Genomic DNA, 25,582 nt, shown 5'->3' on the forward strand with positions numbered 1-25,582 from the left:
CCTTGATATGAGAACATATATGACATCAGTTAATTGTAGCTTGTGTATGTTACATGTATGCTTCTGGGTAAATATCATTATTATAGTTGACACAAATTATTTTATAATGTGCAGATTAAAAGCTTATGCATCGCCGCTTTTTGGAACGGTTTATGATTTAAAGATAGGAGTCAATTATTTCGTATTTAAAAAACAAAAGAATCCTTTTAAAGTTAATTAAACGTTTTCACAATATTAAACAATAGAAAGCTATAATGCGAGTACTAAGCATTATTAAATGGAAAACTATTGCAATTAACTAATTAGCTGTTGGAACATAACACATTTAAAATATTTACCGTCATATTCACCTGATGACCGCTCAACAGCTTGTCATGGTTATTAAGTTCTTTTTGAATTTCATCATATTCTTGTTTCAATTGCGCTTCTTTTTCAATCAACAGCTGAAGTTGGTCACTGAAAACGCAACAAAACCTTTTCGATAGTTGTCAATACTTATCAAGCATAAACATTTATCTTTTTCCATGTGGGGAAAAATGTCATAGATTTGTATGTACTGGAGTGTGATGCGAGTTCATTCTGTTTATAAATATATACGTTCATTATACAAGATTATCTATTCGCTTAAAATGTTGTTCATTGTTTTTGTCGTTCTACATCTTATTGTTCGATATAGGATGCAGACCCATGCTTAACGTTTGAACTCTTTAAAGGTTAAAAACATTTGTAAAGGTTCTAACTCACTAACTTTCACGAATCACGCTAAAAATTCCAAATTACTTATGTTTGGCAAAAACTCTATATGTGGTATGTTAATCCCTTTATACGTAGATACGTTTAGGTTTCTTACTTATAATCAAATATAAGCAGTTTATTTAATTAATTCACTGGCTGCGCTTCAATGCACAGGCAACTTAAGCTTCTCTTTTTTTATTGTATCCACTTTAGCATGACTATCAATAGTTCATATATACTGATGGCGGAATAAATGTATACCCATGTTGTTAATTGACATATTGCTGACACCATAATATCCATTGTTTGTACCATAATTGTGTTAACCTTTACCTTGCTAATCAGCTGAGTCAAGCGAGAGGGTATCGCGTTGTATGTTTTAGCTATTTTCCATTAAACATAAATTGACTTATTGTGTAATATAAACATTCTCAAGTAATTCTTTTTCGGTAAACATTATAACTGAGTTAATTTCGAAATGTATGAAAACTATACTTTATAAATATACATGTTAGAATATAAGTAAGGTTTTAATGGTCAAATTCAAACTTTGATGAGAATCTCTTTTTTTGTAATGCAACAGCGATTCCAATAGTGAACGTTTGAAACAAAAGATGGAACAAACCTGAGTTCACTTCCAACGCCTAAGTTCACAGCAGACTTACGTCTCAGTACCTCGACAGTTTCTTTCAATGTTCTGCAATGATACAAAAGTTGGGGATTATTGTATTCATATGTTTTGTGTATTGCAGGTTTAAACGTTGTGTATTTTTTTTTTTGAAATTCGGGTTCGATACAAATGCGCATCAGTTAGTTGTAAATACAGACAATATTACGAAATCTTACTTCACTCTGTTTTGCAGTATTTTTTTCTTCTTCTTCAGGATGATAATGTGTTCTTCTTGGATTTCAATTCTGTATAAATTTGATAATAAATGACATGCATCACGTGCAGATAAAAAAACTTTTAAATATTAATTTAACCGTAAATGGTTCCAATATGGTAATGTTCATAAGACTATTATTTGTTTAAAATGTCTAATATAATAATGCAATATAGAGCTAAACCATCACATTTCGCGATTTAAACAACTGTGACAAGAAATATTCAAGCAATTGTTTATTTATGATAATGCCAAAATTTTAAAGCGTTATGATATTAATACAGCATTTTAATGCGATATTTACTGTCGTTGCCATTTGTTTCTGTCCTCTTTACTGCAAGACTTCACGGACCTAGAAATGTAAAGAATATATAACACAAATATTAGTAATTATTATGGTTATAATTAAAATTCGTTATTAGGATAATAATAATAATAATAATAATTATTATTATTATTATCATCCTTCTTCTTCTTCCTCTTCTTCTTCTTCTTCGTCTTCTTCGTCTTCTTCTTTTCCTCCTCCTCCTCATCATCATCATCACCATCATTATCGTCATCATCATCATCATCATCATCATCATCATCATCATCATCATCATCATCATCATCATCATCATCATCATCATCATCATCATCATCATCATCATCATCATCATCATCATCATCATCATCATCATCATCATCATCAACAACAACATCGTCATCATCATCATTATCATCATCATCATCATCATCATCATCATCATCATCATCATCATCATCATCATCATCATCATCATCATCACCATCATCAAATATAACATAAAATTGAAGACATAACTCTTTCAAAACATTTCCAACTGTTTCAAACTGTTGATTAACAAGACAAATGCTGTACTTATATGTAAAAAGAAAAGGCATTACACTTTTTTATTAGTTTTACTCAACGTACTGTAATGACAAATTTAGTTTTTTAATATCTTCTTCTCTGCGTGCTATCTCTTGTAGTAGGTCGACCATTTCCTTCACAAAAGTTTCTTCGTTTCTCACACAGATTATGTGCTGTTGATAGAAAAGGTATAGAATAAAGGAGACGCCAATGTTCTCGCACATGCTTCATCGAATTAACGCAAGAAAACGTGCATCTTATGTGTTTTCTATATTGATAAATTAAAAAAATTCATTCTAGCAGTCGTCCAAACTGATATGAAAGGCATAATATTGCCGTTGTGTAATGTATGCGGTGTCCGCCTAGCGACCAGGAGGTCCCGGGTTTGATCCTTACTCACGTAATCTCCCCCTAAAAATCGCAAGTTGTGGTTGTACTAAGGAAACGGAATAGAGATCGCCTGAACAAGCCTTGGTCTTTGGATGCAGTTGATCCAAAAATGTGTGAGTTAGATATTAAATGAATAAATAACACACTTTTTGTTGATGTACTTGTTTCACAAATTTGATGACACAATTACCGTAGCGGAGTGGAGTTAAGCGATCTTGATACGGAAACTAAAATATTAGTCGTCACGATTTTTAAACGGTTCATGAACAACGATAAGTGTCGGGATAATTTTACGAGCTAAAATAACAATTGTTTTTCGTACAGATGTGTCTATCTACCTGGCTATCTTTAAGAGCTGCTTCCAGAAAACAGCTCCTTTCCAGCAGCCGTCGGTAATGAGAATCCTGATCTTTGAACATCTTGACCGCTTGTCTCAATGATGACTCCTGATCTTTGAACATTTTTTCCGCTTGTCTCAATGATGACTCAAAAATCGCAGTTTTTTCCTCAAGCGAACGCATATCACTTGGTTCCTTAGAACGGATATAAAAAAGACATGACAGCAGACGTTCGAATTTGTTTATAACACAGTGGGATACCGCATAATCAGTATATTCGATGTTACTAAATAGTTTGTTTGGAACCTTTACCAGGACAGGTTAAGGAAACAGACTGATTATGATTCCTAACCTTGAAAAGGGATAACTTCAAACAAGACAAATCAGGACAATTCCTGTTCTCTTTAATGTTTTTCAATGTTGAACGTTGTGTAAACACGTTGAATTAAATAATTTGGTAGTCGGTATTCCATATTTTGTCAAAAGCTTTTTCTCAAATTAAAGAGAAATTTTACTTTCGGATTCATTTGTTGAGTTACCTGCATCCGGGGAATCATTTCCTTCGCTGCAGATCTTATATCTGAGAATACCTTTTCAAACAACTTAACGCCGCTAAAACAGTTAAGCAACAGGTATTAAGGACTGTTAAGAAATCTTATCATTTAAATTGGTCAATTATATACAAAGTGTGAGTATATCTAAGAATAAATATGTGTATATCCAAGATTTAATATACTTAACCATACCAACATTCAAACATACATATGTGGACACGATAAACCGCAAAATGTATGGTACATAAAAGTTGTCAATTTATACAATATCTCACAAATTTATGTGTTCATGTACCTGGATTGCGTATTCATGTCGTTGTCAACGTTACATATGTTTTGTCTCTGAAAGATAAACACAGTAAAACAATACTTTATAAGATACTGTTTTTTAAAATGGATAAAAACAATGGTTCGATGTAAGCATAAGATTGGTAGGAATGACTGGTACTAAATGTGAATTCTACCATCATATGTATACATGTATTATGTAAAACAAACTGTGGTGTACAAGAAATAATACATTAAAACATGATAATTGGCCAACAGCAATCGAATGAATTCCACATTGCACACTAGATTGGAACAAAAACAAATTACTAGCCAAACTAAGATGGAAGATGTTTTCAAACAATGTGAAAATATTTATGTCTATATGATGGTAGATTATAAACGTTGTGATATTGTGACGAAGTCACACAACTATATCTTTAGTAAAAAGTACCTTTAAGTTATTTCATGTATTTACATCATACCCTTTGATACGTTCTTACATAAGACCCACTAGACGGTAGATAAATTATTTAAAAGGTCATTCCATTGCACCTATTGGTATCTCCCGTACAGCGTATAATTTTTAATATTCTGTCTTGAAAATTAATACAGTACGTGTTCATTTTTCAATGTAGTTGATAGTCAAGCATCCGCTCAATGCATTTATATTTATGTGCCTAACTGTAAAGGCTTTATTTAAAACTACTGTACACAATGCAAGAACATCTTTATTTATTTTAAAGATACTTCATAGTGAATAATTTTTACCAATGGAGTTCTTATGACAGGTTTTACCTCTCCTGAGCACACTGTGCTCATGGTGAGCTATGGGATACCGTATCCGTCAATGACGTGTCCGTGTGTCCATTTGTCAACTTTATATAAATAAGAAATCTCCTAAATTTGTTTTGGTCCGTTGATTTCTTAAGCCATGCAGCCTTTTGAAGTGTTTTTAACTAAACAATCTCATCTGAAACCTCATGGTGTTAATGTTTAATAGTTTGTTTGTACCATAGTTGTGTAGCATCTTCAAAGCTTATTAAAATTATGCTCCCAAGAGCAAAAATGAGCTCTGCCCCGAAGATCACCGCTTAAATATACACTTATACAAATATATGGAATGTCTTTAAATTTTCATTTTCAGAACCTTAAAGGCTAAAGGATTTAATGCTCAGTGTGTAGCATCATCAAAACGCCCTGAAAAAGTGTTTTTAAATTATGTCCCAAAATGTCAAGATTGGTCACGCGATTAGATTCACCAGTTTTCAGTTTTCGTGTATATATAAAACCCTGTAAAATCGTCTTATCTAAAAGCGCAAATCACAGGTCTTTCATATTTGGTTTGTAGCATCTTCTATAGGTATTCCACAACAAATGTTCATAAAATATATCCATAGATCCTTTTTTGAAAACCTTTAAAAATCAACATGTCTAAGATATCAACGCAATTGCTTTAATATTCAATATAAAACAACAATATACAGGTCGGCTACACAGTTTGTAAAAAAATGACTTTGGGTACACTCCGGTTCACACTAGAAAACTTTACCGGGAAAAGCGGGGGTTTAAATTATGACAGTTTTACTGCAAAATACTTATTTTTAATGAATGCGACATTTACCGTTGTTGTCGAGACACATAGCGGCATTAAAATTTGGCGACATTAGTAAGGCCAATGCGTCAATGCTGCAGTATGTTTTGTGATATTTAGCGTTGGACGTGACCTTGAGCGTCGGCCTTGTGATGTATAACGCAAAGTGCGCCATTAAGCGAGTGTGGAATATTTGACGTTGCTAAACATAAACAATACACTGAAAGGCGTAAGAGTGATAGAAAATTAGTAGTATTTCACGATAATGAAGAAAGGCTGTATTATATGGCGATGGTCAACAGATTAATAAGTAACATTTCAAATAATAAAGCCTTACCGTTAATGTTGTGTCCGAGCTTTGTTCGCGGAGAGCAGACATCTTTTGTCCAATCGCGTTGTGACTATCCGACAGTGTTTGACACTTACGGTGTCCGGTAGTCTTAGACTCCTTAAAATGAAAATCGGACTCCTTGTTTTGTGTCAATGAAGTCGGTTTGACTCCTTCAAAATCATCGTTGAATTATAAAAAAATTCCCTTCGTTTACTTATTCGTTTCGCAAAATCAGAATGCCTTCACAAATGACATCTTACTAAGAATAGTCATAGTCGAACACTGTCTATAAAATCTTTAAGCTGCATGTGTTTATGGTCACATTAAAATTGTAATAATATAATATTCACATTGTACATTTTGCACAAGGCAGTTTTTAATAATAAGTAATTTCCGCACACTTCAACCAATACGTGAGAAGCGGAAGAGTTCTTCTTAACAAGGAAGATTATAGACAGCTGGTCTATTGAAAGTGAAAAGTGTCCATTCAAAACCTAGCGATGTCTTGAGCTTAGACAAAACTACTACACTACCATCATTGTGACTACGCACTTGAATTTTTCTTTTATCCTATGAAAACGCTGTCTGGTCAACAAGTTTGTTTTCAGAAGATGAACAGCGTATACTTATTAATGTATTATTATGATGAAAATACTTGCATTGTCCTTTTATATTGTATGTAGGCGCACACAAAAAAAGAAATTCCGTTTACCCGTTTTTGTCAAACTACTTTAAACGTAAAGGACACCAGTCTATTGAAAAAATCGTTGAATAAAAACCATTTTCACAAAACTCTGGCATAGCTTACACAGATGTACCTAGCAAGAGTCCTTAATAGATAGAATGAAAACAACTGCTTACAGCGAGCTTGTGGGATGACATTTTGCCTATTGTTAATCATCGTTTCTGAATTGTCTGTTGTCAAATTGTGCATTGTTAATACTAGAGATTGTATTTATTTCCAATATTTACGAAACTTTATGAGAAGATCGATCTAAATGACTGTTGGGTAAATTAAACAACTGCGTTCAAATACTAGATTGCTATGTGAAATTATGTGAACAGTTTCTGAACATTCCGGAAGCTACATGTTTATCTAATCCTTGTGAAACTTGCTCAGAACGCGTTTTCTAATGGCACATCTGCTGAGTTTGAAAACGGTTGAGGTCGACTGAAACAAATGAGTGTCATTGGGCTAAGGCGTTTTCCTGATGTGGGTGTTGTGGAACTTTGTGAATAATCTAGAAGTCCAATTTTTCACAAATCATCATTGAAATTCGAAATTGTATCCGTCCGTTCCAAAATAAGACTTAAGGTAAAGTTGTTTAGGGAGGAATTTTATTGAAGTTATTGTTGTTGATCGTTCGGCTCATCCGAAGTTTTAAGGTGTTTTTAAATAATCGCCTGGGGTGACAATTATCCCCTCCCTGATGGTTACTTGCTCTATATGTATGGAGAAAACACTTTAAAAATGTCTTCTCTGAAACCGCAGGATCAAAAAGTTTGGTTTGTGGCATGTATCATTCTATTGTTGTCCTCCACCAAGTTTTGTTTAAAAACCGTCCGTTGGGTAAATACTTGCCACGCCCAAGGATGAAGACATTTATTTACATGTAGACTTACACAGTCCGGAACTAAAATTATTTATAATGACTTGTATAGTAAATATCGATGACTTCGAAAATCGTCATCTTTGAAACCGCAAGTGTCACTTGGTGTGTAACTTAAAATAGTTTTCCTCTTTTCTTCTTATAAGTTCTCTCAAATCATGTGTCTGGGGTCAAAACTAACAACACGGAAGTCCGATCCAATTCAATTATGAAAAATCCCGTAATGCGAGATCAGAATGTCTGCACTTTTAACATGCGACAAATATGCCACTCATCATTCTGCTATAACACAATAATTGACAAAACAAACCAATACGAAATTATTTATTTTGGTTCCTTGTCGCAGCATTTGCGAGTAATTATAGGGGAAACTAACGAACTATGAATCAACCCGATCTTGGTCTTTTTATTTCTCGGATATTTTCTCTAAAAGAAACTAACTTTCGCTGAACAGTCTCTAATCACAATAAAAAAATCATCACAAAACCCTAATTGTTTACACAATGCACAATGTGCCTAAGGCACTGAAGATGGGAACGACTGTGAATAAATAACCCAATGTCTATATCAATTGATAATTTCAGGGGCTTTGTTGCCGTTTGTTTGCTTTGTTATATTATGTTAAATAGTATGGTTTAAATGAATAATGCAATTGTCTCTTACACCCAACTCCGAGGAACAACAAGCAAGCATATATATAAATGCATAATAGAAAATAGTATTTTCTAAAACTTACACTAATTAACTTTCATATCACTGTCATTTGTTAAATAATTTTGTAACCTGTGATAACAAATGACAAACATTTTGAACAGCATTCATTTTTAACTTCGATCTGAAACCAAATATAAAAGATAATTAAACAATTAACAAGTCGAAAGATAAGGTATATAAAAAGGGTCAAATTTTTGGACTTCCTGAAGTATGGTCGGACTCCTAAATTTTATAATAAGGGAGTCCAAATAACTCCTGACTCGGAATAGTAAGTGTCAAACACTGCCTCTTGGATACGCTTGCACTCAACTATGTGATAATGTCTGAAAATAAACATGCATCACATTTAAACATCTTCACATTTGAAACATCTTGAGCGTACATAGAAACTGCATACAAGTAACCATGATCCAACACTTGAGTAAGGCAATTATACAGTAAATATTAATGATTTCGTTTAGCCAGTGGCCGAGACCCATTTTCCAGAATTTTACTAGCCGATGATAAATAAACTACAAACAGAAGGACCAGAGTCACACTCAAATGAAAATATTAAAACGGTGGCTACTGCAGAAGCAAGCTGATTACAAAGCTCGATCTAGTATTTTTTGTATTTGTTCGCTATCTTTCGGACATTTTCCCAATTTCATTTTCCCAATTTCATTTTCCTCACTTATTTCAAATGAATACGGAATACGAATACGAAATCAACTGAATACGAAATCAACCTCCGAAATATTATGGCAACAATATAGACAGTGAAATTAAACGTCAAAGGCTGATGCGTGTATTTTATCACAAAATCTTCAATTAATAAAAAAAAGTTCAATTGTCAATAATAATATGATGATAACTATTTTAAAGTCTTCATAATTATAATAAATGTGATGATATAGTTAGATTACGATGATCATGATGATTATAGTGATGATGTTGATGATGATGATGATGGTGTTGAGGAAGATGATGATGATGATGATGATGATGATGATAAGTTGAATGATAATGAAGTTTATTGTTATTATTACTAGTATATTATTATTTGTTATATAGTTATTGTAAATAAAATAGTTATAATAATTAGTATTGTAACACAAACATGTATTATCATTTTAAGCAGTAGTATAGTTATTATTTTGATAATTGATTTTTTATTAAAATAAATTCAGTTTTTATTAATTTAATTACTTTAATCATTTGTTTTATTGTTTGCAAGTAATAAAATATATGTATTTTTATAATAATGATATTTGTCATTATACTATATTAATGACATTTTTAATGCAACTATTGATATAATTATTATTATTTATATTTATTACTTGTATTATTATTATTATTGTTGGTAATTATTATTATTATTATTATTATTATTATTATTATTATACGGGCAAAAGCCCGCGAAGCGGGCGTTGACCGTTCATACATATGGGAATTTAGACATAAAATTACATAAGAATACCACATATGGATACGTCTCAAAAAAATTTGCCACGCGACATATATTTTCGCGATGCTATTTATGACCTTGAACAAATCAAAAACACTTTGACATATGCTAAATCACATGTAAATACAACCTCAGGAAAAGTAATATCAATGACATCATAATTGTGTAGCGAATCGCACTAAATATTCTCGCATTATTTGTTTTTCTTCGCAACCGTTCCAGAATTAAGTCATTACTCAATTATCTCCCCTGAATGCTCTTCTTCAGTGGGTATAAGCCGAAGACTGGTTCACTACATATAGTGACAGTCTTTACCAAACACAATTTAGGTGAACATAACCCGTCTTTAATATATTGCCGAGTCTCAGATTTCTGTCGAATTTATTTGCTTTGATCTTTTCGATATCGTATTGTTATTATTATCCTGACAAATCACAAACGCTTGTTAAAAAATTATTTGTTTTACACATTATAGTTGGCATCTCTATTCTTCCAGTATTCTCACGGTATTTCAATAACGACACCCTACTGTTTGTCAGAATTTGTGACGCATTTTCCATTCGCTCTCAGAAAGAAGTTTTACGTGTGATCATGAGCAATATTCTGGTATGTTGTCGTTGTTATCCACCAGAAACACATTTATTCACAACATTTAAAGATATTCCAATCTAACTTTTTAGTCTTTTAGCTTTAATTTTTAACGTATTTACACCTCGTCTGCTCGCACTTTACCGATATCCAGAAAGGTTACATTTCACTTTAATTAGTTTAGGCATTAAACCACAAAATCCAATACCGTTGGATTTTCGTACCACAATCGTACGTAAAAAATCTTCCAGATTCGAAATCAACAAAAAACAAGACATTTATAAATTGTCTGCATTATTGATCAAATTTTAAGATATTTGTTGGTTTTCCGTTTTTAGAAGCTGTTCTACAAAGGCAAGAGCTGGCATCATACAAGCTACTCTATCCAGCAAAACTGACAGTTTTGGTTTACAGAAATCAGCAAAGGAGGAATTCCTGAACTATCAAAATTTCCAAGCTATACACACAGTTATTATCTGTGGTGATCTTTATTGGTTCTGTTTGTTTACTTGGATGGAACATGTGTGAACTTTTATAGAACTTTGAAAAGTCTATATATGTCTATCTATAAACAAAAATCAGCTATGGTATAATAAGATCAGATGTTCAAACAATGTCAAAGGGTTGTTAAATTAACAATTTGAAGGCAATTTTGCTGAACAAATATGAAAGTTCCCATGCAAATTTTGTCTGAATATCGACAAGTGTCTGCCGATAATTGTCAAACTAGTAATACAAAACTTACCACATGAATGTAAAAGCACTAAGTACCTGTGATCATTTTAAGTAAGATAGTGTAATTCTAAACAGTAGCAAATAGCTTGTTTAGTAAATGCATAATGCAATTAATATGATTTCCGTTCTATTGTGTAATTAATAAATTGGTTGTTACTTGTTAATCCATGATAAATGTTTTATGGCTAGTACAAAACCAGCAATGTTAATTTTGTAAAAGGTAATACAATAACACCACTTTGTAATTTCATATACGTAAATATTCTTGAAATGTAGGTTGATGACAGTGTTTTAGTTTTAGTTATTTTGTAACTATTATTTTATGTGCAAATTAATGATGTGAAGTGTTTTGTATCTCCACACAATACCACATACCTTTTTATATATGTACTGTGTTATGTGTTATTTGAATGTTTAAATAAAAAAATATGGATGATATAACAGGATGCATTCTAATATTTGCATTCAAATTGTAACTATAGAGCTAAGTGTTTGCAGTTTAGACTGTGATTTTAGAATTGCTACAAAATGGCTAGTTTTTTAGTGGCGACAAAATTTAAACTATTCAACAATAGTTTGCGAAAGAAAATTAGAAACCTGCAAGATACCTGTATGTATTAAATATTTTAATTGCGAAACAAGTATACTGTTATGCTGTTACACATAATTATACATTGATAATAAATAAGAAGACAATTAGTGGTGTTAACATTTCCCAACAGTAAAAATCATTCTTCTGATGAAGTCAGTGATATACAGACGAAAACTCCAGGTATGGCTTTCAATACGTAGAGTGTGTTATTTGACAGTCTAAAACTTATTGGATAAAAAAAAATCCTGTCAAATTTGTCAATCAATATTGATTTGACACATCACATGATTTTGATTATGTTAAATCAGTGTACTGTATGCTAAATCAGAAGACACCTTACGTTTGTTGCTTTTAGAGATATTTGACATTAAACATTATTATTATTATTATTATTATTATTATTATTATTATTATTATTATTATTTATACCGAATTATGCGACTATCGACCGCTTACTCATAGATATTGTGCATATTTATTCAACATTATTATTATTATAATTTATACCAAATACGCACAATATGAGTTAGCGGTCGATAGTCGCATAATTTGGTATAAATTACCCACTTAAGGGATCAACACAGAGACCTCCCAGTGACTAAGCCAGTTAGCAGACATCCCATCCACTATACCACAGACACAGAACCAGCTATAAATTCCTGTGGCTAGAAAACAAAAAAAAATAAGATGCTAGATCTTTAAGCTTGGAACATGTAACTTGTTTTAAGATTGATTTTTTTGGATGCATTACTTAGTTATTGCAACAATTATAATATTTTGAACACAATCATGTCCATATATTTATTAAAAATACATGGTTATCAAAAAAACTTAAAAAGCTTTTGCCCATAAATTAGGTAGCACCTATAATCATATTAATTATTATCTATGTTTTCATAATTAATTTATTATTAATTATCTCATTATAGGAATATTTATATTTTCATTATCACTTATATTACTGTAACAGTGAATTTAACATGCATGTGTTTCTGGCGCTAAATAGCGTCACTGCCGTTTTACCGTCATGACGTCATTTCCTGTTCTTTTGTTTTTTGACGTCATTATATAATTGTTTTTGTTGAGAAATAGAAACAAATGTAGTTAATTTGTTAAAACAAACTTTGAAAAAGCCTATTTAGGCGAAATATATCAGAAAAGAGTGGAACTTGTTCTGTGTAAATTTATATTTATCCCTTCTGGATACAAAACTGAGTATTATTTAAAATGCATAACCTGAAAACTATATTTTAATTAAGCTACACTAGCTTACAAACACCTTCACAATATAAATGAAAACTCACGTCCTACGTCTTGAGTGTCGATGATCAAAAGGCCGATTGCGGCGTAAGACAGTAGCTCATAACAAATAAGTAATAACTAATAAGTAATAACAAATAGCTCGTAACAAGTAACGAAAAATGTCACTCCAGGGCTTCCGTACTAATTGTATCTATGCCAAAAATAATCGCGTTTGTGGAAATGAACGTATACATATAGAAATCCTACTTTCGGTTTTAAACATTACAAAAAATACTTGCTAACTAGGCTATATATTTAATGACAATTTTCAAACTTTCAAATTGAATCTATATGTATTGATTAACATGTAATTATAGACTGTAAGCTGTGAATATTAACATACGGCAAGCTGAAAGCATATATATGTGATGAACCTATATGAACTATTTTAGAGAACTACCATATTATTTGTAAATTGTCCCTCATCGAAACAATTAACATCGCAACCAACGTTCATAGAACTTACGTTTATAAAAGACGTTTAAAGTTTCTTGAAAACTTGAAATGGCACTGTTTTAAAGGTGAAATAGCCCACAATTCCTTCAAAAATCGCAAATATGTTTATATTGTTCATATATATGACCATTGTTCTGTAAAAAGGGGTTTTAATGCATGGGCGTAAAGTGGTGTCCCAGATTAGCCTGTATCGTCCGCAAAAGCTAATTATGAACGACACTTTCCGATTTAATGATATTTTTCGTGTAATGGAAAAGTGCGGTCCCTTAATAGCCTGTGCGTACTGCACAGGCAAATGTGGGACGAAACTTTACGCACAAGCATTAAACCCATTTTATCAGAGTTAAGCTACATATGAAGCTCATTTTACAACTCCGATACTCAATAACAGCATGCATTTATATTCAAGATTAGAAAAATGACTTCTTTTATACCATAATTAGCGCCATTTTTTATATACCGTCTTAGGGGAATCTTCTGAAGAATTTGCTCAAATTATGTACCTTGAGTAAAAACTGACCTCGTTCTGGTCATCGAAAGTATATTATGAGCCGCGCTCTGTGAAAAAGGGTTTTAATGCATGTGGGTAAAGTGCCGTGCCAGATTAGCCTGTGCAGTCAGCACAGGCTAATTATGAACGACACGTTTCGTCTAAACTGGATTGTTGCGATGAAAATACTTTATTTTAACAAAAAAAAATCATTAAAGCAGAAAGTGTAGTCCCTGATTAGCCTGTGCGGACTACACAGGCTGATCTGGGACTGTTCTTTACGCACATGCATTAAACTCCTTTTTCACAGAGCACGGTCCATATAGACTTATTGAACACTATGCCTTCTCGGTCTGAGCTTGCCACACTCGGTTGTTACATAGATAATGCAGACTTATAAAAATGCATATCCAAAACATTTTGAGAATTGTTTTCTCTGACCTAACGATGACGTTTGTTGTATTCAACCGTGTAAAGTGGCCGTGTACAATGTGTCTTAAACCATTATCATTTTGCTCAAAACTGAATAAAAAATAAACGTTTGACCCGAATGCAATAGCATTAATTTTATTATCATCCACACACCCTATAAATACGTGTGTCTTTGTATAAATACGAACTATAAACAAGGATTTTATTTTTATAAATTGGCACTAACAGTCACAGGGTTATTATCAAAATAAACCTACTGTACGTGACAGCTGAACCATAACAAGATCGTAATAGGTGAGCATAGAGCTTTCACACACGAAAGTGGGTGTCTCGGTAATTGAACCAATTATTCACCTTTACAACATAAATTGAAGAAATATCGTCTCTCATAACACAACAGACATATAAATACACAGCTCTTAAACAGCAATTCGCTTTATAAACGGTGTGCACAATTACTAAGTGATTATTCATTTAGACACACACCGTGAACACAATTAACTGGAATCAGATTAATGTAACTCTTCCCTTTCCTTGGCATCTAGTATATAGTTAATATTTATCTCCCCTGAGCCGAGAATTACCACAGCGTTTTTATAATCCGGCGGTGGAGTGCGCGCGTAGCTGAGATCTGGAGTTTGCGGCCGTGTGACGTCACGAGATTCCCGCGACTCCGGACGAGAAATTATTTCATATATTGATATGTGCATATTGGGAAACCGAGGGCGCCCCGCTTCGGATTGTCTTCTCGGTCCCGGTTCAGGGGCTGCTGGCCCAGCCGGAAGTGCGTCTGGCGATAAGGAAACAACTGACTGGTTTGCATGTATGCCTAGCAGAGTTACTCCGCGTTGAATGCTACTGTATGCTTCAGAATCTGTTCCTGATGACAAATGAGTACCGGAGGCACGTAAACTTGCATTAGATTGGCCAGTATCCGAGTTTTGTGATGGAAATTCTATTGCGCTTATACTCCTCACCGTGTCTCAGAACAGAAACGAATACGACGGAGGTAGATCTGCCTGATCGCAAGACCCACTACTGCTGGTGCCGGAAACCAGTACTTCCGTCGCCGACCGACGCCGCCGACAACAGACGCGCGAAATGTGAAATATGGCGACGCACGCGATGGGAACAAAAACGGAGAGACCAGCGACAATACCTATGACGCCAATATTTGGGGGCGCGTCCGGGATAGCTAAAAATATAGAAAACGAACTTTGGAATTACATGTATATCACTTTAAACAAATTGCACTCAAATAGCTAATATATAAAAGTATGAGTAAGTATATTCGATTACTGGTCAATATGAAACGGTTTGCAGTTCTAATGTGAAAAAATCAACCACGAGTTCGTTAATCGAGTTATAATTTAATGTCAACGCATGAGAAAGAATATAAGCCGACCGCGTATGATATTGCGGAAATAAGTTTACCTTCAGAATATGTAAACAATGATCGTTGTATGAACCTGAGTTTAACATAGTATAATAATAGAAAAATATATGTCCTATTTGAGTTGCACAAACTTGGATCAATAAAATGTAAAGAAGTGTGTTTTCGTTATCGTTACGTATCCGTCAGTACTCTGTGTTCGTTTTGGTTGTAGTTATTTAAAAAATTGACCAATCTAACTGATGACTATGGTTACTTTTTCAAACACACATACATTGTCCGTACAGGCTAATCAGGGAAGACGCTTTCCGCTTCTATGATATTTTCGTTCAAAGAAAGTCTCTTCTTGGCAAAAATCCAATTTAGGCGGAAAGTGTCGTCTCTGATTAGCATGTGCGGACTGCGGACTTATATCCATTTTCACAGTGCTTTTGGCTCATATTTATGTAAAACATCAATACATTGCCAAAATATGACGATATGCGGTGTCAGCTGTATTCAACTTTATCTAAATGTTGGAACACAGTGTTTTCTTACATTGATTTAACCGTATTACTACGGGTAGATATGATACAGTTTAAAGGTGTAAATTCATTCACACAATTATCAAACTTTGCTTAGTCCGTGAGGGCAAAATTCAAACTTTTTCTTAGCTTTTTGTGGCGTTATGTTTTTAGTCATATTAATAAATAGAGCGGTTTTGACTAACTCTCTCCCGCCCTCACTCACTCACTCACGCAATCACTCAATATCTCACTCACTCAATGCTCGTGTGTTCATTGAACAACACCAAGACATGGCTAATTAAAAGAAAAGATCAGTCGGTCGTTGAAAGTTTCTAGTAATGTATTCATTAACGTTTTACTTACAAGAGCACATGAACCGGATTGCATAGTTAGCACATTTACGGGGTTTACTTTGGTCGGAGTGTCTACAGAAAATCCCGGCTGTGGTACATGGTTCGTCTAGGATGTCGCCTGCAAGCTGCCCGGACAAAGTGTCGACCGTCAACGTGTGATTATCGACGTCACGACATTCGGCGTTGATTGGAGAGAACCCTCCGCAGATTTGCCAGCCACGCTGAAATAGCGAATAAAAAGCTTGTTGTGAATGACAAAATAAATCGAAATTATTATTGTCATTTAGTTATATCTAATTTTTATTTTGTTAAAACGCCCGTACACGGCTTTGGAAGGTAACGTAGATTTAATAAAAGATTAAATGGTCGTATGGGACATTTAAAATCTAGTGGGGCTGTCCGTATGACGTAGCCATTGGGACTTCATCATTGTGTATTGTCCATTTCTCATCTCCGCTCAGATGCAGAGTTAGGGTCGCTGGATTAACTGACAGACGTATTTTTTTATACATGATATGGGTCTTTAACTGTAATCAATCACAAGCACGTTAACAGTTTCTATTAATAGACTATTCAAGTCTTATCGTAATATATAGTATTTAACAGTGGATAAGGGACACGTTTAATTATGATTTGCAATAGCAGACGGTTTATTGTAAAATAAGTTCATCGGTTTCAACACCAGCCGTGTTTGATCTCGGTTTAAAATGCGTTATTATGTTATATTGGTTTAAGCAACATTTCACTACTTTTTGATGATTGTAACAGCCACTAAAAAGGGTACAGAGAATGCAGTGCTCCTACATTCATGCGAATAATGAAAACTTATTCGTAATAAAATATTATGTCGCCTTGCCTTACATTATCTTTTTGGATCGAATCCGGGGAGCATAAGGTCCCGCTTATACGAACGCCCCGATTCTCAATCTAAGTTTTAACACAACATATTAACTAATTCGAATGTTTGTAATATGCTAGCGGTGATTTCGTTTTGTTAAATTAATGAAATAAAGTCCAAGATTGCACTCATGAATGCAAATTGCAGTCAGACGGCTGTCGGGATCCAACATTATAACGCTCTTGTTCATTTTAATTGATCAACCTTAATGTTATGTTGTTTTTGCCCCTTTTTAATGTTCCTGACCAAAAATCAACAACAAAAATTATAATAGAAACACTACATTTTTATTAACGAAGACAGCACATAGTTTAGAACTGTGTCTAAATAGACTTTAATTGCGTTATAACCATATTTCATGATAATTTTTTTAATGTGTATTTACAAACAAGCAACCTATCTGTCGCATTGCTGTCGGAGATTTCACAACGAACATAACTTATCAATGAAGATCTGAATATATAATATAATATTTGTGATTATAAACGCATTTTGTAAAATGGATAGAAAAAAGTGTTTTGATATACAAAAGGATCTGTACTTGAAATGTACATTGATAAACATTACCATTGCTCCGATCATATACTAGTATATTAACAAATATTTATGCAAAAATCTAAGAGATCACGATTATTTTTTGTCAAAACGTCGTGTCTACAATAAACGATAAAACAAAGAAAGCGGCTTGTTTTCATTCACATATCTCAATCATATTCATTATTTAACGACATGGTTAGAACATGCACAATATGCCCCTCGTTCTTTAGTGATAAATGCACTATTCTTGAAACAAGACGCTTCATTCCAACCGCGTCGCGTTTTCATTTTTGTTGTTCGCGAAGCGAACGACAATATCGTTACTCAAATTTCAAATCGGTTCGGCTTATCTACGGAGAGCCTAACTTCGCTCCACACATGCCGTATCAGCGCGAGAAAGAGTTGTTTAATTTATGCAAGAGGTTTGAGTTCTCCATCCATTTTCATTCACAAACAGTATATGAATATCGTGTTAAATGTAATGGTTTCGAACGTAGCTTATATAGAAAAGAATCAATAAACAATGATTGTATTATACCTGTCGCGGTATTGTTTATGAATGAATAAAATAGTCCACTTTCTGCTTCGTCTTCATGACGTTTTTTTTTAACTCATTCATAATATGAGGCTATTAATAGATGCGGCTGTCGATAAACAAAGGAGAGTCCAATTGCACGGGTGATAACAACGCAATAGGTTACGCTCTCACGTACACCTCAATGACGTAGTACAGGTCATTCATAATTTGAGGCTATTAATAGATTCGGGAAAAACGCTCAATAGTTTAAGTTTACGCTTATTTATATTCTCAATTTATAAAACGTTGAACATAAGTTCAACAATAACTTCAGGGATACGATAGACAAAAAAAGTTTCATAATCGCTAAAACCGAATATAACAAACAATTTATTATAATCATCGTTCATGCTTCCTCAGGGAGGATTTCTGGGAAACGTTCTTTTGTGATCTTTTGTATCTACGGGTGCTAGCAACGCATTAGTAGAAGGTTAGTAGACGGTTAAGCTTGTTTATATTCACAGTTCTCAATATATAAAACGTTGGATATGAGTTCACCAACTACTACAGCCAAACTATAGGCAACCTCACAAATGCTTTATAATCGCTAAAACCAAAAAATATACTAAATATAACAATAAATATCTTTTAAAAATGTAGTCGACGTATACGCTGACTTTGAAATAAAGTTTGCAATTTACTTTTCTAAATAAATAAAATGAAAACAAAAGTTTAACTATTGTGTTGTTGTGTTTTTTCACTTGTAAGTTGCATATTCACCACATGAAATGTGTGTTAGCATTGTCAAACCACACATTAGTGTAAGTAGATAAAAATATACTACGGGAGTGCACATCATATGTGTCCTCACATGCCTTGTTATGACTATCTTTCTTCACTATCGAAATATATCGTATGTTGATATTTGATTTAAATGCTGTTTTCTTTCGACACATTTAAATCTTTAGTGCATAAAAGACAGTTTATCTTAAGGTAAACGAATAAATTTTTGAATGCTTCTGAAATCGGTGACAAAATTTAACGTTGCATGAAGCATAACAGTGCTCACATTGCCATAAACAGCATAAAAATCTGTCTATTGTGCACTTGTTGAAATTCTTGAGAAAATTTGTTTTTAAAGTTATTTGAAAAAAAACACCACTTACCATAGTGTTTGCATCTATTAATGTTTATTTGGGAACCCCATAAAAGTCAAGTGATACTGTACTCTGATTATTGACTATTGGATCAACATGCTGCCAACATGTATCTGGTTCTAGTTTATTTACTTATAATAATACTGATTTATAGAAAATGATGCAATTCTTTTATGTTGTTTTGTGTTTTTATTATGTTCAATATATTTATTTTTAGCTCGGCCTTTTCGGAGAAAACCCGAGGTATTGTCATAGCCAGCTCATCATGTCGTGTCGTCCGCCGTTCGCGTCGTGCTAAAACATTAACATTGGCTCTAAAATCAAAGTGCTTCCACCTACAACTTTGAAACTTCATATGTAGATGCACATTGATGAGTTCTACACACCACAGCCATTTTGGGGTCACTAGGTCAACGGTCAAGGTCACTGTGACCTCTAAAAAAATCTGACAAGTTTTCATTTATTATGCACATGTTTGTCGGTAGGAACGTCGGCCCGTCGGTCTGTCCACCAGATGGTTTCCGGATAAGAACGCTTAGGCCTAGGATCATGAAACTTCATACGTACATTGATCATGACTAGCAGATGACCCCTATTCATTTTCAGGTCACTAGGTCAAAGGTCAAGGTCACAGTGACTCGAAATAGTAAAATTGTTTATGGATGATAACTCTAGAATGCTTAGGCCTATAATCATGAAACTTGATAGGTACATTGATCATGACTGGCAGATGACCCCTATTGATTTTCAGGTCACTAGGTCAAAGGTCAAGGTCACTGTGACTCGAAATATAAAAATGGTTTCCGGATGATAACTCAAGAATGCTTACGCCTAGGATCATCAAACTTCATAGGTACATTGATTATGTCTGGCAAATGACCCCTGTTTTTTTTCAGGTCACTAGGTCAAAGGTCAAGGTCACAGTGACTCGAAACAGTAAAATGGTTTCCTGATGATGACTAAAGAATAATTAGGCCTAGGATTATGAAACTTCATAGGTGCATTGATCATGACTGGAAGGTGACCCCTATTAATTTTCAGGTCACTAGGTCAAAGGTCAAGGTCACAGTGACAAAAAACGTATTTACACAATGGCTGCCACTTCAACTGACAGCCCATATGGGGGGCATGCATGTTTTACAAACAGCCCATGTTCAAAACTGCACCCGTAGCTAAGCGTGGCACCCATTATGCGGTGCTCTTGTTAGCTCACCTGAGAACAACCTTCGCATAATGAGCTTTTGTGATCACCTTTTGTCCACCATCTGTCGTTAACATTTACCTTGTTAACACTATAGAGGCCACATTTATTGTCATATCTTCATGAATCGTGGTCAGAACATGTGTTCTAATATTATCATGAACAAGTTTAAAAATGGTTCCGGGTTTTTGAAAACATGGCCACCAGGGGCATGGCAGTTCTACTTATATCGCTATAGTAAAACCTTGTTCACATTTATATGTTTTAGATGTCATATTTATGGTCCAATCTTCATGAAACTTAGTTAAACTAACAATTGTTAGAATGATATCTTGGATGAGTGCTAAAATGGTTCTGGCCTGTTGAAAAACATGACCAGAGGGTGGGGCTTTTTTTATGACTTTTGTGTAAAATTTTGTCAAAACTCTAAAAGTCACATTTTTAGTCCAATATTCATGAAACTTGCTACGAACATAGCTCATAATGATATCTTGGACTAGTTAGCAAATAGTTTGGGTTGGTACAAAAACATGGCAACCAGGGTCGGGGCAGTTTTTCTTTAAATGGCTATAGTAAAACCTTGTTAACACTCTAAAAGACACATGTATTGTCCAATATCTATCAAACTTAGTCAGAACATTTGTACCAATGAAATCTTAGATGAGTTTGAAGAATGGTTGTGGTCTGTTAAAAGTCCAGAGGCGGGACATTTTTAACCGGGTTTTCCAAAGGAAAAAACTGGTTATTAGATTGGTAAATGTCAGCGAGCGGGCTGGCGGGCAGAATAAGCTTGTCCATAACTATGTCGTTCATTGTGAGATTTTAAAATCATTTGGCACGTTTGTTCACCATCATTAGTCGGTGTGTCGTGCAAAAGAAATATGTTGATTTCTGCAACGTCAAGGTCACACATTGAGTTCAAAGGTCAAAAATGTTTATAAATGATCTTGTCCAGGTCATAACTATGTCATTCATTATGAGATTTTAAAATTACTTTGTACATTTGTTCACAATCATTAGACGGTGTGTCATGCTTAAGATTTACGTCAATATCTCCAAGGTCAAGGTCACACTGAGAAAATAGATTGAATTTGACACAAGGGGGTAACTAAAAACAATCAGTAACAATTCACTTTTTGAATTGTCTCCCTTTATTCGACTTTTTTTTTCGGCGGGGCATTTTTCCTAATGTGGCTATAGTAAAACCTTGTAAACATTCGTGAAGTCCTCTTTACGGCCCAATCGTTATAAAACTTAGTCAGAACACTTGTTATAATGACTCACCTGTTGAGTTCAAACTTTCTTCAGGTTCGTTTTAAAACCTAGCTGCCAGGGGGTGGGGCAGTTTTCCTTATATGGCTATAATGAAGACTTGTTGACGTTATATTAGTCACATCTATTGGTCAATCTTCATCAAACTCTGTTAGAACATTTGTCCCAATAAAATCTGGGCTGAGATTGAATCTTGGTCATGTGAGCTCAAAAACTAAGTCACAAGGTCAAATACAAAATCAACATGTTAATACTCAAGAAGTTACTTTTTTGGTCCAATCTTCATGAAACACCTGGTACTTTCTCAGAATAGTCCAGTTCCTTTGGGTTTTAGGTGAGCGCCATAAGACCCATGGTCCTCTTGTTTTACTTTTTAGCTCGACTATTAGATATGAATTATATATAGTGGAGCTATCCTACTCGCCCTGGTGTCGGCGGTAGCGTTGGCGTGCAAATGTTAAAGTTTGCGTACTACCCCAAATATTTCCTATGTCCCTTGACATATTGCTTTCATATTGTGCATACTTGTTTACCAATATGACCCCAACCTATTAACAAGAGCAGACCAATGTATCAAGCAATTTGACAGAATTATTGCTCCTTAAAACTTAGAATATGCATAGTATTGATAAATCTATGTTAAAGTATGCGTACTATCCCAAATATTTCCTATGTCCCTTGACATATTGCTTTCATAGTTTGCATACTTGTTTACCAACATGACCCCAACCTACAAACTAGAAATGGCGCGGCAGAGGCCGACGCCTATCCCCACGCCGCATGTTTGACCCAGGGGCGCCCCAGGGTTGGTAATGGGGCCATGCATAGTTGAGATTGACCGTATTGTCCTAAGAGAAGTTCAGTATTAATTAGAAGTGAATCGGTGTAGAAATGAAGAAATTATAGTTAAAGGCAATTTTTGGGTGGGTGTGGCTTATGTGGGCGGGGCGCCCCAGGGTTGGTAATGGGGCCATGCATAGTTGAGATTGACCGTATTGTCATAAGAGAAGTTCAGTAACAATAAGAAGTGAATCGGTGTAGAAATGAAGAAGTTATAGTAAAAGGCAATTTTGGTTGGGTGTGGCCTATGTGGGAGGGGGCGCCCCAGGGTTGGTTATGGGGCCATGCATAGTTGAGATGAACCGTTTTGTCATAAGAGAAGTTCAGTATCAATTAGAAGTCAATCGGTGTAGAAATGAAGAAATTATAGTAAAAGGCAATTTTAGGTGGGTGTGGCCTATGTGGGCGGGGAGCCCCAGGGTTGGTAAAAGGGCCATGCATAGTTGAGATTGACGGTATTGTCTTAAGAGATGTTCAGTATCAATTTGAAGTTAATCGGTGTAGAAATGAAGAAGTTAATGTAAAATAACATTAAAAAAATGAGTGAAAATCTCTGACCCGGCCCCACCCCAACCCCCATAACTTTTGACCCAGGGGTCAGATCAAAATTCCAAATAGTGCAGGGTCGCACATATGCTCAATTAGCTCATAGCTACCATGTGTGTAAGTTTCAAGGTTCTAGTGCTTATAGTGTAGGAGGAGACAGTGGCCAGTGGTTTTCAAAAAGCGTGGGCATAACAAGAGCAGACCACTGTATCAAGCATTTTGACAGAATTATTACCCCTTTTATACTTAGAATATGCATATTATAGATAAATCTATGTTAAAGTTTGTGTACTACCCCAAATATTTACTATGTCCCTTGACATATTGCTTTCATATTTTGCATACTTGTTTACCAACATGACCCCAACATATTAACAAGAACAGACAACTGTATCAGAATGACAGAATTATTGCCCCTTTTCAGAGCTCCAGATAAGGTTTTGTGAAATTCTTAAATTACTACCAGATTTAAAAAAAAACTCTTAACTCTGAAATTTTATTCTTAACGTTACTACTAAGTTTTGGAAACTAATTCTTATTTTTTCTAAATGACCTAAAAATAAATAATAATGGTTATTTTCATGCAAACAATCAAAATAAACATACTAGCTACTTTATTTATACGAGTTCAACATTGTCTTTTCAGTATTATACAATTTTATTTTTTAAATACCTTCATATGCCAAACTATGCTTAGATTGCATGCCTTATATGAATGTTTACATATTTCACAATTAAAACGGGTCTCCCCTTCAATCTTTTCAACGATTAGCCACGGGACTTGTCCCTTCCACTCGTTCAATGTTTTTTTTTGTGTTTAAGTTTGGACCCGTCGTGTCGCGTTTTTGTTTAGCTTTTTCGACTGAACATACAACATCGTATAAGATTTTTTCTATTATGTCTTTCTAAACATTTAACTTCGGCTCACTTTGCATACTAAATGTTAAAAGCGTGTTTTTGGACGCTTTGCAGTTTTTTAGGACGCTCTCTTGGCGCCGCCATTGTTTTTTGACAGAAAGACTGTATACGTCCCCCTTATATTTGAAAAAATGCGCTTTGTTAAACAATCCCGATAACCATTCTATATAAGCATTGCGAAGATCTTTAATACGCGAAAAGAACTCAATACAAATCGATACGAACCGATGTAAAAGTAATATTCATAACTTGATTTTGTAATTCTTAATGGTACGACAAGATTTAAAATAAATACGTAACGGACTTGACAATAATTCGTAATTACGAAAATACGACCCTTATCTGGAGCTCTGACTTTTGTACTTAGATAATTGAACATTTTGCTAAAATTGCCATTACTTCTGTATTTATGATAAGATTTTATTGATACTTTGACAAAACAACACTTACCTGAATACCACAATGGATTCCACCCAAACAATACCCCACGCCCCAACCCAGAATCCCTGCCCCCCCCCATTTTTTTTCCCCTTTTTTATTCTTTTATACATCATCTAATAAATGACCACACCCCACATTATACCCCGATCTCAACCCCCCTACACCCCCATTTGTTTTTTTCCTTTTTTTATTTTTGAAAGATCGTGTAATAAATGACCACAACCCACATTATACCCCTCTCTTAACACCCCTACCCCCCCCCCCCCAATTTTTTTTTCCTTTTTTATTTTTGAAAAATCGTCTTATAAATTATCGGATATGAACAATTGCTCCATGATGGCTTACGTTATACCGTCAAGCACTCGAATAGTCAAGCGCGCTGTCCTCTGACAGCTCTTGTTTTAAGTTTTTCCATTTAATGTTCCCCAATAGTTTTTACTGGCAATTCATATATATGTTCTTTGTTTCAGTTGCCAGAAGTTATAAATGCCAATTTCAGCAGTTTACCGAACAAAATGTCCATATTTGGTCACAGGTATGTGCACGTCAGACATAAAAGTTAATCTTGAAATTGTTACGGTTAATTGCTATTAAATGATCTCCAAAGTGGCAGTACTTTCCTCCAAAATGAGGGCAAAAGGCTCCATTCCTAAGATATGATATGAAAAGT

The 25,582-nt window shown here is 34.3% G+C and overlaps 2 protein-coding genes across 2 annotated transcripts in view; one reads left to right on the forward strand and one right to left on the reverse strand.

Annotated features, from left to right (window-relative positions):
• LOC127833254 (uncharacterized) overlaps positions 1-25,582 on the reverse strand; it is a 182,598-nt gene that overhangs the window by 109,562 nt on the left and 47,454 nt on the right. The window lies entirely within an intron of this gene.
• The window catches only part of LOC127836018 (S-formylglutathione hydrolase-like), a 54,204-nt gene that overhangs the window by 21,188 nt on the left and 7,434 nt on the right, over positions 1-25,582 (forward strand). The window contains 1 exon segment of the mRNA XM_052362437.1: positions 25,383-25,447. Within this exon segment, the coding sequence (XP_052218397.1) occupies positions 25,383-25,447 (65 nt within the window).

This window comes from Dreissena polymorpha, chromosome 6 (genome assembly GCF_020536995.1).
Source record: "Dreissena polymorpha isolate Duluth1 chromosome 6, UMN_Dpol_1.0, whole genome shotgun sequence".
NCBI lineage: Eukaryota > Metazoa > Mollusca > Bivalvia > Myida > Dreissenidae > Dreissena > Dreissena polymorpha.